General features: G+C 48.3%; 1 protein-coding gene across 1 annotated transcript in view; it reads left to right on the forward strand.

The window, feature by feature from the left end:
* PROC (protein C, inactivator of coagulation factors Va and VIIIa) overlaps positions 1 to 10902 on the forward strand; it is a 30864-nt gene extending 19962 nt beyond the window's left edge. Inside the window, exons 6-8 of the mRNA XM_004387032.3 lie at positions 7746 to 7867; positions 8691 to 8808; positions 9892 to 10902. Of these exons, the coding sequence (XP_004387089.1) occupies positions 7746 to 7867; positions 8691 to 8808; positions 9892 to 10469 (818 nt within the window). The 3' untranslated portion in view covers positions 10470 to 10902. The remainder of the gene's footprint in view (positions 1 to 7745; positions 7868 to 8690; positions 8809 to 9891) is intronic.
* Positions 10903 to 11307: the final 405 nt, after the last annotated feature.

Consider the following 11307-nt stretch of genomic DNA (forward strand, 5'->3'; position numbering starts at 1 on the left):
CATAGAGGTATACAATGCCTGGTATTCAGGGATCAGAAAGAGAAGGAAGATATAGAGAGACGAGAAACTGAGCAATGAAGAATGACAAAAAGGGATAAAAAGGGAAAAGAAAACAAAACAAATTTAAAAAAAAGAAAAAGAAGAACACGTAAGGCCCCCCCAAAAAACAGAAAAAAAAACAACGAAAAAAGAAATGTCCTCAGGGGTCCCTCTGCACGTCTGTGGAAGCTGAAGGGGAGTTCCTTGCCACACAGCTCCGCCTGGCCAGAAAGGGCTCCCAACTGAAGAAAAGGAAAAGAAAACAAACAATTCAAGACGAACAAACGAACAAAAGCCCCAGGATCCCACCAGCACAGTAGCCCAGACTGGGAAGCAGCTCCACACTTGAATGGAGCTCCGCAGCCCCTCAGGAAGAAGCAAAGATGGCGCACGGAGCCAGGCACTCGAGCAAAAGGAGGGGGAGGCAGCGAGAGGCAAGCAAGAAATCAAAAGAAGCAGGAAAAAGAAAAAAAAAAGCAACACCAACAGCCAACAAATGGCACTCAGAGAGCCAGCTAGTGCGGGCTGATGTTTCTGGACAAGAGACTGTGCCCGCGGAAAGCAGAAGAGGCCAAGTGTAGGTGAAGAAGGGTAGAGAGTGGGAAAATGTATATCACAAATTGCCGGCAATCTGCAGCCCCTCAGGAAGAAGCAAAGATGGCGCACGGAGCCAGGCACTCGAGTGAAAGGAGGCGGAGGTGGTGAGAGGCAAGTGAGAAATCAAAAGAAGCAGGAAAAAAAAAAAAAGCAACACTAGCAGCAAACAAATGGCACCCAGAGAGCCGCCCGCTTGGGTGTGTGGAATCCAAGCAGCTGGTGCTTTCCTGTTGAGACCGTGGCCGCAGGAAGCAGAGGAGGCTGAGCCAGGGGTGAAGAGGGGTGGGGGGTGGGAAAGCACACACCGCAAATCAGCGGTTGTTTTGTCTCTCGCCGGACACTCCGTGAGGCTGCTTTCTCATACCCCCATTTGCTGGTCTCTGAATGGAGTCCAAGATGGTGGATCCGCGCTGCGCCAGCTGGTAGGGGACCTCTGCATGAATCTCTTCTTGCTGTCTGTTCTCTGTCAGTTTTCTCACTCCATTTGGTGCTTGGCTGAGTCCTTTATCTCTTCATTTGATGTTTTAGGGTTTCAGGATTGTTGTATTCTCTGTTCGGCTTAGTTTTTCGGATCTTTGCTGTGGAGGGACGGCGTGGTGCTTCTGCCTAGAGCACCATTTTGCCAGAACTCCAACCCAGTAGTTTTTGAGCAAGGTGTTGTTCAGTTTCCATGTGTTTGATTTTTTTCCTTGCTTTTTCTGTTATTGATTTCTACTTTTATAACTTTATGGTCAGAAAAGATGCTTTGTAGTATTTCGATGCTTTGGATTTTGTTAAGGCTTCCTTTATGGTCTAATACGTGCTCTATTCTGGAGAATGTTCCATGTGCGCTGGAAAAGAAAGTTTACTTAGCTGCTGTTGGGTGGAGGGTTCAGTATATGTCAGTGAGATCAAGTTGGTTGATTGTAGCATTTAGCTCTTCTGTGTCTTTGTTGAGCTTCTTTCTAGATGTTCTGTCCTTCGGAAGTGGTGTGTTGAAGTCTCCTACTACTATTGTGGATCTGTCTATCTCTCTTTTCAGTGCTGTTAGAGTTTGTTTTATGTATTTTGGAGCCCCGTTGTTGGGTGCGTAAATATTTATTATAGTTATGTCCTCCTGGTGTATTGACCCTTTAATCATTATACAGTGTCCTTGCTTATCCTTTGTGGTGGATTTTACTTTAAAGTCTATTTTATCAGAGATTAATATTGCCACTCCTGATCTTTTTTGAGTGTTGTTTGCTTGATATATTTTTTTCCATACTTTGAGTTTTACTTTGTGTCTTTAAGTCTAATGTGTGTTTCTTGTAGGCAGCATGTAGACGGATCATGTTTTTTATCCAATCTGACACTCTCTGTCTCTTTATTGGTGCATTTAGTCCATTTACATTCAGCGTAATTATTGATAAGTATGAGTTTAGTTCTGTCATTTTGATGCCTTTTTTTGTGTCTTGTTGACAGTTTCTTTTTTCCACTTAATTTTCTGTGCTGAGTCGTTTTTCTTTATGTATTTTCTTTTCATCTTCTTCATTTTTGTTGATTTTGTATTTTCTGAGTCTTTACATTTTTCAAGTTTTTTATTTTGACTTGTAGGATTGTTAGTTTCCTTTGTGGTTACCTTAATATTTACCCCTATTTTTCTAAGTTTATACCAGTCTTTTATTTTTTTATATTGCCTTGACTTCCTGTCCATATGGAAAATCTGTGTCTATATTTTTTATGTCCCTCTTTTTTGTTTTAATGTTGTCATCTTTTACATATTGACATCTGTTTCCCTATTTTCAGTGTTTTAGCTTTGATTTATTTTTGTGACTTCCCTATCTGTGTTGATATCTGGTAGCTGTGTCGTGTGTTCTAGTTTTGGGTTGTTATCTGATGTTAATTGATTTTCTAACTGGAGGACTCCCTTTAGTATTTCTTGTAATTTTGGTTTGGTTTTTGCAAATTCCCTAAACTTCTGTTTATCTGGGAATGCCCTAATTGCGCCATCATATTTGAGAGACAGTTTTGCTGGATATATAATTTTGGCTGGCAGTTTTTTCCTTCAAGGCTTTGTATATGTCATCCCATTGCCTTCTTGCCTGCACGGTTTCTGCTGAGTAGTCTGAGTTTATTCTTATTGACTCTCCTTTGTAGATGACTTTTTGTTTATCCCTAGCCACCCTTAAAATTCTCTCTTTATCTTTGATTTTGGCAAGTTTGATTATAATATGTCTTGGTGACTTTCTTTTGGGATCTACCTTTGTGCGGTTCAGTGAGCATCTTGGATAGATATCTTGTCATCTTTCACAATACCAGAGAAGTTTTCTGCCAACAAATCTTCAACAATTCTCTCTGTATTTTCTATTATACCCCCCTGTTCTGGTACTTCAGTCACTCTTAGGTTATTCCTCTTGATAGAGTCCCACATAATTCTTAGGGTTTCTTCATTTTTTAAAATCTTTTTACCTGATTTTTCCTCAACTAAGTTGCTGTCAAGTGCTTTATCTTCATTCTCACTAATTTTGACTTCCATTGCCTCAGTTCTGCTCCTATGACTTAACAATTGAGTTGTCTAATTCTGAAATTTTATTGTTAATCTTGTGGATTTCTGTTTGCTGTCTCTGTATGGATTCTTGGAGCCTGTTAAATTTGTCATTATGTTCTTCTTTAATCTTTTTAATTTCCTTTATTGCGTGTTCTGCGTTTTGTTTAATTTCCTTCCTAATCTCTTGAAGAGTTCTGTATATTAATCTTTTGTATTCTGCCTCCAGTAGTTCCAAGAAATTTTCCTCCTCTGGAAAATTTCTAGATCCTTTATTTTGGGAGCTTGTTGAAGCCATCATGGACTGCCTCTTTATGTGATTTGATATTGACTGTTGTCTCCAAGCCATCGATAAGTTATTATATTTATTTATTTTATGTTTGCTTACTATGTCCTAGTTTCTTGTTTTGTTTTGATATGCCCAAATAGGCTGCTCGTTTGAGCTTGTTTAATTATTGACATCTTTGAAGCGCTAATGTCCTTTCACCAGGTGGTTAGTTCTTTTACCATGTATGTGAGCTCAGGAGTACGCCTGCTCCTCCTGTATGGATTCAGCTCAAGTGTCCAGGTAGATAGCCACCAAGTATGTGGTGCAGACTCTCACCTACAGTCCTAGACAGGCATGGGTGATTGGGGTAGGCACAGGCATCTGGCTGCAGCAGGGGGACACACTCTGAGCAAGGCAGAGGGCTGAGGGCTGCTCCTGAGTGTCCAGGGGGAGGCATGTCCCTCTTCCCTAGAGTGCATAGGCGGGTGGGTTTTGCAGCCTGACTATGAATACCCAATGCTGTTGGCTGTAAGGACTCGGAGGCATCTCTTATTCTTGGGCCCCTATCGCAGGTGGCTGGGTGGCATGTGTGGAGCCACCAGGCCTCAGGCCCCTGATGTGGGTAGTTTAAGACCCTGCTTAATGGGCAGAGCAGTGTCAAATTTCATGAACCTGCCACTTCACAGCTGAAACAGTTGAAGTTAGACTTCAGTTATATACCCTGTGGTACTGCGGTAATGAGGGACTACGCTGTTGAAATGGGCCCACAGAAGTCTATGGAGGGGGAAAGGCACTTAAAGTCTGTGGATCCTTTATGTCTGTGCCTAGCTAGGCAAAGGAGCTGTGCCTACCCTGAGTTCCTGGCTTAGGGGAGCTGGCAGTTTATTTTTTCCTCTGTTTGTTAATTTGTTCACTCTCCAAGGCCCGGAGAATGTCTCCGGGCATGTGATGGATCCTACTTCCAGCCTAGGGGACTCAACAATTGCTGAAGTCGGTCCAGGACCGATTGCAGAGGAGGGAGTGGGAGGTAAATGGGAGAGAGGTTTCCCTAAGAGGGGTGTTTTTGATCCGCACGGTGGGCCGGACTCAAGTACTTGTCTTTCGCTGATGGAGGGCTGCTTCTCACTGGTTCTGGATAGGTGAGTAAACTCTCTGTTGCTAGGTCTCTCCCGGGACAGAAAACACTTCCCGAGCACCCATGAGCTGATCAGGCCTGAAGGGCTCAGGCTCTTGCTGAGTCAGGTCTGGCAGCTCCTAGCTGCTTCCGAACTGTCTCTCCCTCCCTCTGCCACTCAGTCCGGTTCCTCAACTTTGCCTTTGATGTTCAAGGCTCCTGGATTGTCCATATATAATTGATTCACTTGTTTTTTGGGGTCTTTGTTATAAGAGAGTCTACCGGAAGCATCTGACTGCTGTGGCATTTTGGCCCCGCCTCCTTGTTGATGTTTTTTATGTCTAAATGTGAGATACTGGCTTGTAATACTGACTGAATTTTGGTAGCTTGTGATTTTTGAGGATGTGGTCCACTTCTTCTAATTGTTAAGTTTATTAATGTAAAATTGTTCCGGTGTTTCCTTATTTTCCTTTTAATGGTTTCAGGATCTGTTGTGATGCTGTTTCATTTTTGATTGATTTGTATTTCCTCTCTTTTTATCTTTAATCTAGCTAGATGTTTATCTGTCATCAATTTTATTGATTTTTTTTCAAAGAACTAACTTTTTATCTCATTAATCTTTTCTTTTTTTTTCCATTTTCAACTTCATTGATTTCTCCTTTATCTTTATCATTTCCTTTGTTCTGATTGCTTTGGGCATATTTTCTCTTTTTCTAGTTTCTTAAAATAGGAACTGATGTTACTGATTTGAGATCTTTCCTTTTTTCTAAAAGAAGTATTTAGTGCTACGGTTCCCTCTCGATGCTGCTTTTGCTTGCATCCCACACAGTTTGATATGTTATGTTTTCATTTTCATCCAGGAGTACGTTTTTTTTTTTTAATTTCCTTTTTGACTTCCCCTTTGACTCATGAATTATTTAGAAGTGTGTTGTTTAATTTCCAAGTGTTTGGAGATTTTCCTGCTGTCTTCCCGTTATTGATTTGTAGTTTGATTCTGTTAGAGAACTGTATAAATATGATTTTAATACTTTAATTTTGTTAAAAGGAGCCCTGGTGGCGCAGTGGTTAGCTGCTTGGCTGCCACTAACCAAAGGTTGTAGTTTCTAACCCAACAGCTGCTGCTGGAAGAAAGATGTGGCAGTCTGCTTCCGTAAAGATTTACAGCCTTGGAAACCTATAGGCAGTTCTACTCTGTCCTGTAGGGTTGCCATAAGTCAGAACTGACTCCACGGCAACGAGTTTGGTTTTGGTTTTAATTTTGTTAAGATGTGTTTTATGGCCCAAGATATGCCCTATTTTGATGAATGTTCCATGAGTGCTTGAAAAGAATGTGTATTCTGTATTGCTTTTGGGCCACTTTCTGTAGGGTATTGTGGAACAGAAGCTGCTGGACCTGGCTCTCCTTATGCCACTGGGTAGAGAGCAGAGAGACACAAGGGTTGCCTGCTGCTGCTGCTTCTGTAGACAAATAGGACCGCCCCCCAGTGCCCATTTGTGGAGTGCCACTTGCGACTCCCCACTAGGTCTTTGTTGGGCTTTCCTGTTTCTGGTCCTTTGGCCAGAGACAGCAGACTTGTATTGAGTTCTTTTGTTTATACCTGTTGGCAGTTTTGGGCTGAAGACCTCTCTAGCACCCATTTTAGGGTCTATGGGAGATAAGAAGGAAACCCAGGCAACTCACCATTGTTTGTTGAAGATTTTCCAGGGTAGCTGTAGTTAGAGGGGAGAAACAGAAAAGCGAGTCCGCCATCTTGTTCTTGAACCGGAAGTCTCTCTGCTGAACTTTTAATCAGAAGTTTATTTTCTGACTTTTCTTTTTCTGTATCTCCTGTTTCATGAACATATTATTTTGTTTTATCTCCCTGAAGATGTTATAGGCATTTCTTCTCCCTCCATTGTCTGTCCTCCGAGTTCCTTTTCTGTTTATTTCTTCTTGGCCTACTCTTCCCTCTCGGAGGCTTTCCTTGGTTGTCTGGAGAGCCTCGCTGTCGTTCTCAGATGAGACGTTGGAAACCTGAGTGTGCGTGGTGGAGCCAGGCCTGTGGGCTTTCCCACAAGGTCATCTGGAAGGCCCACACCACTGGCAGAACCTCTGCTGCCCAGACCCTCAGGTCTTTTACTTTTAGCCCAGTTTCTGAGAGGAATCTTTTGAGCTCCTGCTTGTGTGGTTCCTGTCTGCCTTGTAGCCCCTTGCAGCAGAGTGGGGGAGGGGAGCCGGACTTTCTGCAGTCTGCAGAGGTTTGCAGGACTCCTGTGGTCAGCCCGTATGTCACCCTGTCCCACAGCGGTGCTTGGAGTCCTCAGGTCATAGTCTGTGGTTCACCTCTGGAGGGAGTTCACCTATGGACTTCTGCAGGAAGTGGGAGGGTAGTCATCCAGTGATGTGGGGTGGGCAGAGATCTAGAGCCTTAACGTATTGTTTTATGACTCCTAGCCACTTCTCCGGTTTGCATTCCCACCTGCTGTGCCACCACAGAAGTACTGAAGCTCCTTGGGGTTCTGTGCTGAGAATCAGTCTGCATCTGGGCACCTCCCATTACTGGCTGAGGCTTTCACTTCCTCAGTCTGCCAAGTCAGTTACCACGCCCATCTGCTGTCCACCTTCTGGAATTTTGTAGCTGTTGTCTCTTCTCCATTCTCTGTCACTATGCTGTTCTGCTGAAGAGCTTTCAGTGGCTTCCTATTACTCCTATGACCAGTCCAAATCTCTCAGTTTGGCATTCAGTGCCCTCCATAAGCAGGCCCTGGCAGACTTCCTGACCCTCAGTTCTCCGTTGTGTGTACTCTCCTTACAGGGAGATCTCCCAGCCATGCTCAGAGTGATTTTGGGGCTCCCCAAAACTCCTCACCTTTGTCAGGAGCTTGGCAGCATCCTGGCATGCCACCTTATAGTGTATCTTAGGGAATACTCCCAACAGCCCTGGGGTGTGGCTGGGCATAGCCCTGTCTTACAAATTAGGAACCTGAAGCTCAGAGAAGTTTAACAACCAGCGCAATGACACAACTAGGCAGTTGTTGCTACTTGGTCTGACTCTTTCCATTAGGTGGCACTGTTTGTTGACTGACTGAGTGCCTGATCTGCAGGTATTTGCAGCAAATATTGAGCGTTCTAAGCACTTTGCACCATTTGTTCCTTTTAACCTCACAATGCAGCAAACTGACCTACAGGCAGGAGGTGGGAGAAGTGTTCCCAGTGGGCCCTCACCTTTGCCCTCTCCCTCTAGTGAAGTTTCCCTGTGGGAGGACAGTGAAGAGGAAGCTCAGCAGTTTGAAGCATGATGTAGACCAAGTTGACCCACGTCTCGTCAACGGGAAGCTGACCAAATGGGGAGAGAGCCCCTGGCAGGTGAGAGGGAGACGGTGCGGACTTTCTGTTTAGTATGCAGACATGGGAGGGGAAGTGCTGGCTTGACTTGGACGGGGTGGTGAGGTTGTGTCTGGGGAGGTGAGGTAGCCTGATGGAAGAGGAGCAGCAGGCAGGAAGGAGAGCTGGGGGTGGGGGAGTGTGAGCTTGGCAGAAGCCTGTCTCGTGGAAGCCATGTCTTGCATGGGAGAGGCTAGGAGCAAGGGTTGGCCTCTGAACACCTCTCCAGCCTCCACATGGGAACTGACAGAGTTAGCCCCGCCCTCTGCCAGGCTCGGGGGTAGTGTGGGGTGGGGGTGGGGGGGTGCAGAAATCAGCATGCAGTCCCTGTCCGGGGGCAGCTCACACACTCTGGGAGGGTTGGGCCCCTAGACAGACGGCCACCAGACAGACAGTGGGACCAGAGCTTGGGGGGAGGCAGCACAGCTGCAGGAGCCCCGAGGGGAGTCTGGGGGCGGGCTTCCCAGAGGACACTTGGCCCGGCTCCAGCCCCCAAGGCCAGGAGGAACTCTGAGGGTGCCGCTGGGTGTGGCTGAGGATGGATGGCCACAGCAGCAGCCTGGGCGAAGGCAAGGAGGAGTCCTGGAACGGGCCAGAGCTGTGACACATACAGAGCTAGGAAATGCCAGAGACAGGCGCTGAGTCTGTGCCCACGTGACCAGGGAACCTGGGAAAGGCCTGCAGTAGTTAGTACAGCCAGCCCCCTGCTAGAAAACCCTGCGTGGCAGCTCTGAGACCCCAGGGCCTGGACGTGCGTGGAGTTGTCAGAGGCTACATTGTGATGGCACCCCCCTGCCCATTGTAGGTGCTCCTGCTGGACTCCAAGAAGAAGCTAGCCTGTGGAGCAGTACTTATCCACCCCTCGTGGGTGCTGACCGCGGCCCACTGCATGGAGGATGCCAGGAAGCTCATCGTCAGGCTCGGTATGGGCAACAGCCGGGCAGGGGCCCTTGAAAGGGGCGGGGCCAGGTGGGCTGCCCAGGTTTGGGGGACGCTGGTCCCCAAGGTGCTCAAGTAGGAGGTTGCTTGAGCTCCACAGGTGTGGGAGGCAGCCTCTGCAGTGACCCCCAGTATGCTGCAGGTAGGGGATTATCTGGGGCCCCCTTCAAATCTGGGCACAGTCTGGGTGCAGGGAGGTGCACACCAGTGTTTTGAGTAAAAGGTTGTGCTCACATTTGCTTCTTCCCTCCCACCCACATGGGGCAGGCTGCCTGTGGACCACAAGTATTCTTGGGCAGCGGAGGCCTGCAGGGCCATAGTGCCCGGCCCAGCCCACACACCCACAGGGGAAGGGAATGTGCTGGGGTGGCCTGGCATCAGTCCCCCAGAAAGCTTCCCCCTGCCATCTCCATGCTAGGCTAGAGCCTTCCTTGCAGTAGGCTAGGGGCCTCCACGCCTAGGCCCCACCCTACAACAGTTTCTAGAGGGGCTGTCACAAGTCTTCATGTAAAAAAGAAGGATTTGGGGATTTTTAGTTCCTCTTCCTCCTCCACTGGTGGAACCATCAGCCCTGCTTGAGAGAACCACATCTGTGTGGCCCAGATCTTTCTTCCCCTGGCGCATCTTTGTCAGTCTGCTCCCTCCCCCTTGAGGGTCCCTCCCTTGTGTGCAGGGCACCTCTGCTTTTCTCTCCAGCTACAGTTGCTCCACGTTCCTTTGCGGCCCTGGTCTGTGTCAGCGGTCCCCAGGGAGCCTGGGGCTTCCCTGCTGTCAGCCACGGCCAGTCACTTCTCTGGCTGTGCGGGCCAGCTGCAGTCACATGACTGGGTCTGTAAGGGAGCCCTGAGTTCAGCGCAGCATCTGCCCTTGTGGGATTGACACCAGCGCCTCTTCATCTGGCAGGCAGGCAGTCACCCTTACTAGGCATCTTGGGTACAGGCATGTGGCCCTAGGCCAGTGCTGGGACACGCGGGAGGACACTGTCCATCACAGGGCTAGCGTGAGCACAGCAGCCCAGCTGGAGGCTGTCCCCACCCACTCTGACCTGCCTCCCCTGACCCCTGCAGGGGAGTACGACCTGCGGCGCTGGGAGAAGTGGGAAGTGGACCTGGACATCGGCAATGTTTTCATCCACCCCAACTACAGCAGGAGCACCACTGACAATGACATCGCGCTGCTGCGCCTGGCCAGGCCTGCCACTCTCTCACAGACCATTGTGCCCATCTGTCTCCCAGATAGCGGCCTCTCTGAGCGCGAGCTCACCCAGGTCGGCCAGGAGGTGGTGGTGACGGGCTGGGGCTATCGCAGTGAGATCAAGAGGAACCGCACCTTTGTCCTCAACTTCATCAAGATCCCCGTGGTCGCGCGCAATGAGTGCATTCGGGCTATGCACAATATGGTCTCAGAGAACATGCTGTGTGCCGGCATCCTCGGGGACCCACGGGACGCTTGCGATGGTGACAGCGGTGGGCCCATGGTCACCTCCTTCCGTGGCACCTGGTTCCTGGTGGGCCTCGTGAGCTGGGGTGAGGGCTGTGGGCGCCTGCACAACTATGGCATCTACACCAAAGTCAGTCGCTACCTTAATTGGATCCACAGCTATTTGGGGGCCAAGGACACTGCCCTCCAGGTCCAGGTTCCATAGTATCGTCCCTCCTACTTGCTCTTGGAATGGGAGCTGGGCTGTCAAATGACCTTCAGTGGGACATGCACCAAGCACACAGCCTGCTGCTGTGTCCTCCGTCCCTCTTCTGGGCCGTTGTGAAGTTACATTCGTGGAGCACCTGCTGTCTGCCCCATGCTTCATGAAGAGATTCTCATTTAACCACCACAGCAGCTCTGTGAGGGGCAGAGGAGCAGGTGCAAGTTCTGTGGGGTCTGAATCTGATTGTTCAAATAAAAAAAAATATAAATACAAACTTGCTAGAGCCTCTCCCAGGGCCTTGGAAAGGGCCTGTGCATGTTAGCTTTAGAGTAAGCTCAACTATGGAGGTAGGTATTTTTATCCCTTACTGCAGATGAGGAAACACGCTCAGTAAAGTTTACAAGATGGAGTCAGGATTCAAGTCGAGACCTGACTGCAAACCCCGAGTGCACCTCTCTGCTCCCCACTTGCCCTGGAGGGCAGCTGCTTGAGGCACTGGTGGGGGTCGGGCCACAGGCCCTGCTGGGGAAGTGGCCACAGCCCAGAAGGTTCCCACAGTGGGGCTAGGGATGCCGTGTAAGAACAGTGACACACAACCATAATGAGCAGTAAGCAAGAGGCTTAACCAGCTCTGTAAACAACCGGATAAGACAGAAATAAATTAGGGTCCCTGATTTGAAATCATTAAGTACCAGATAGAAAGGGATGGCGGTGAGACAGAGCAGGGAAGTTAGGCCTAAAGTACTCAGTGGCCACAGGCAAATCAGTTCTCTGGGCATCAATACAATGAAGGGGTTGGGTGAGAGCAGTGGTTCTTAGCCTGGGCTGCACATCTTAA

This window comes from Trichechus manatus, unplaced genomic scaffold (genome assembly GCF_000243295.1).
Source record: "Trichechus manatus latirostris isolate Lorelei unplaced genomic scaffold, TriManLat1.0 scaffold00179, whole genome shotgun sequence".
In the NCBI taxonomy this organism is placed as follows: domain Eukaryota; kingdom Metazoa; phylum Chordata; class Mammalia; order Sirenia; family Trichechidae; genus Trichechus; species Trichechus manatus.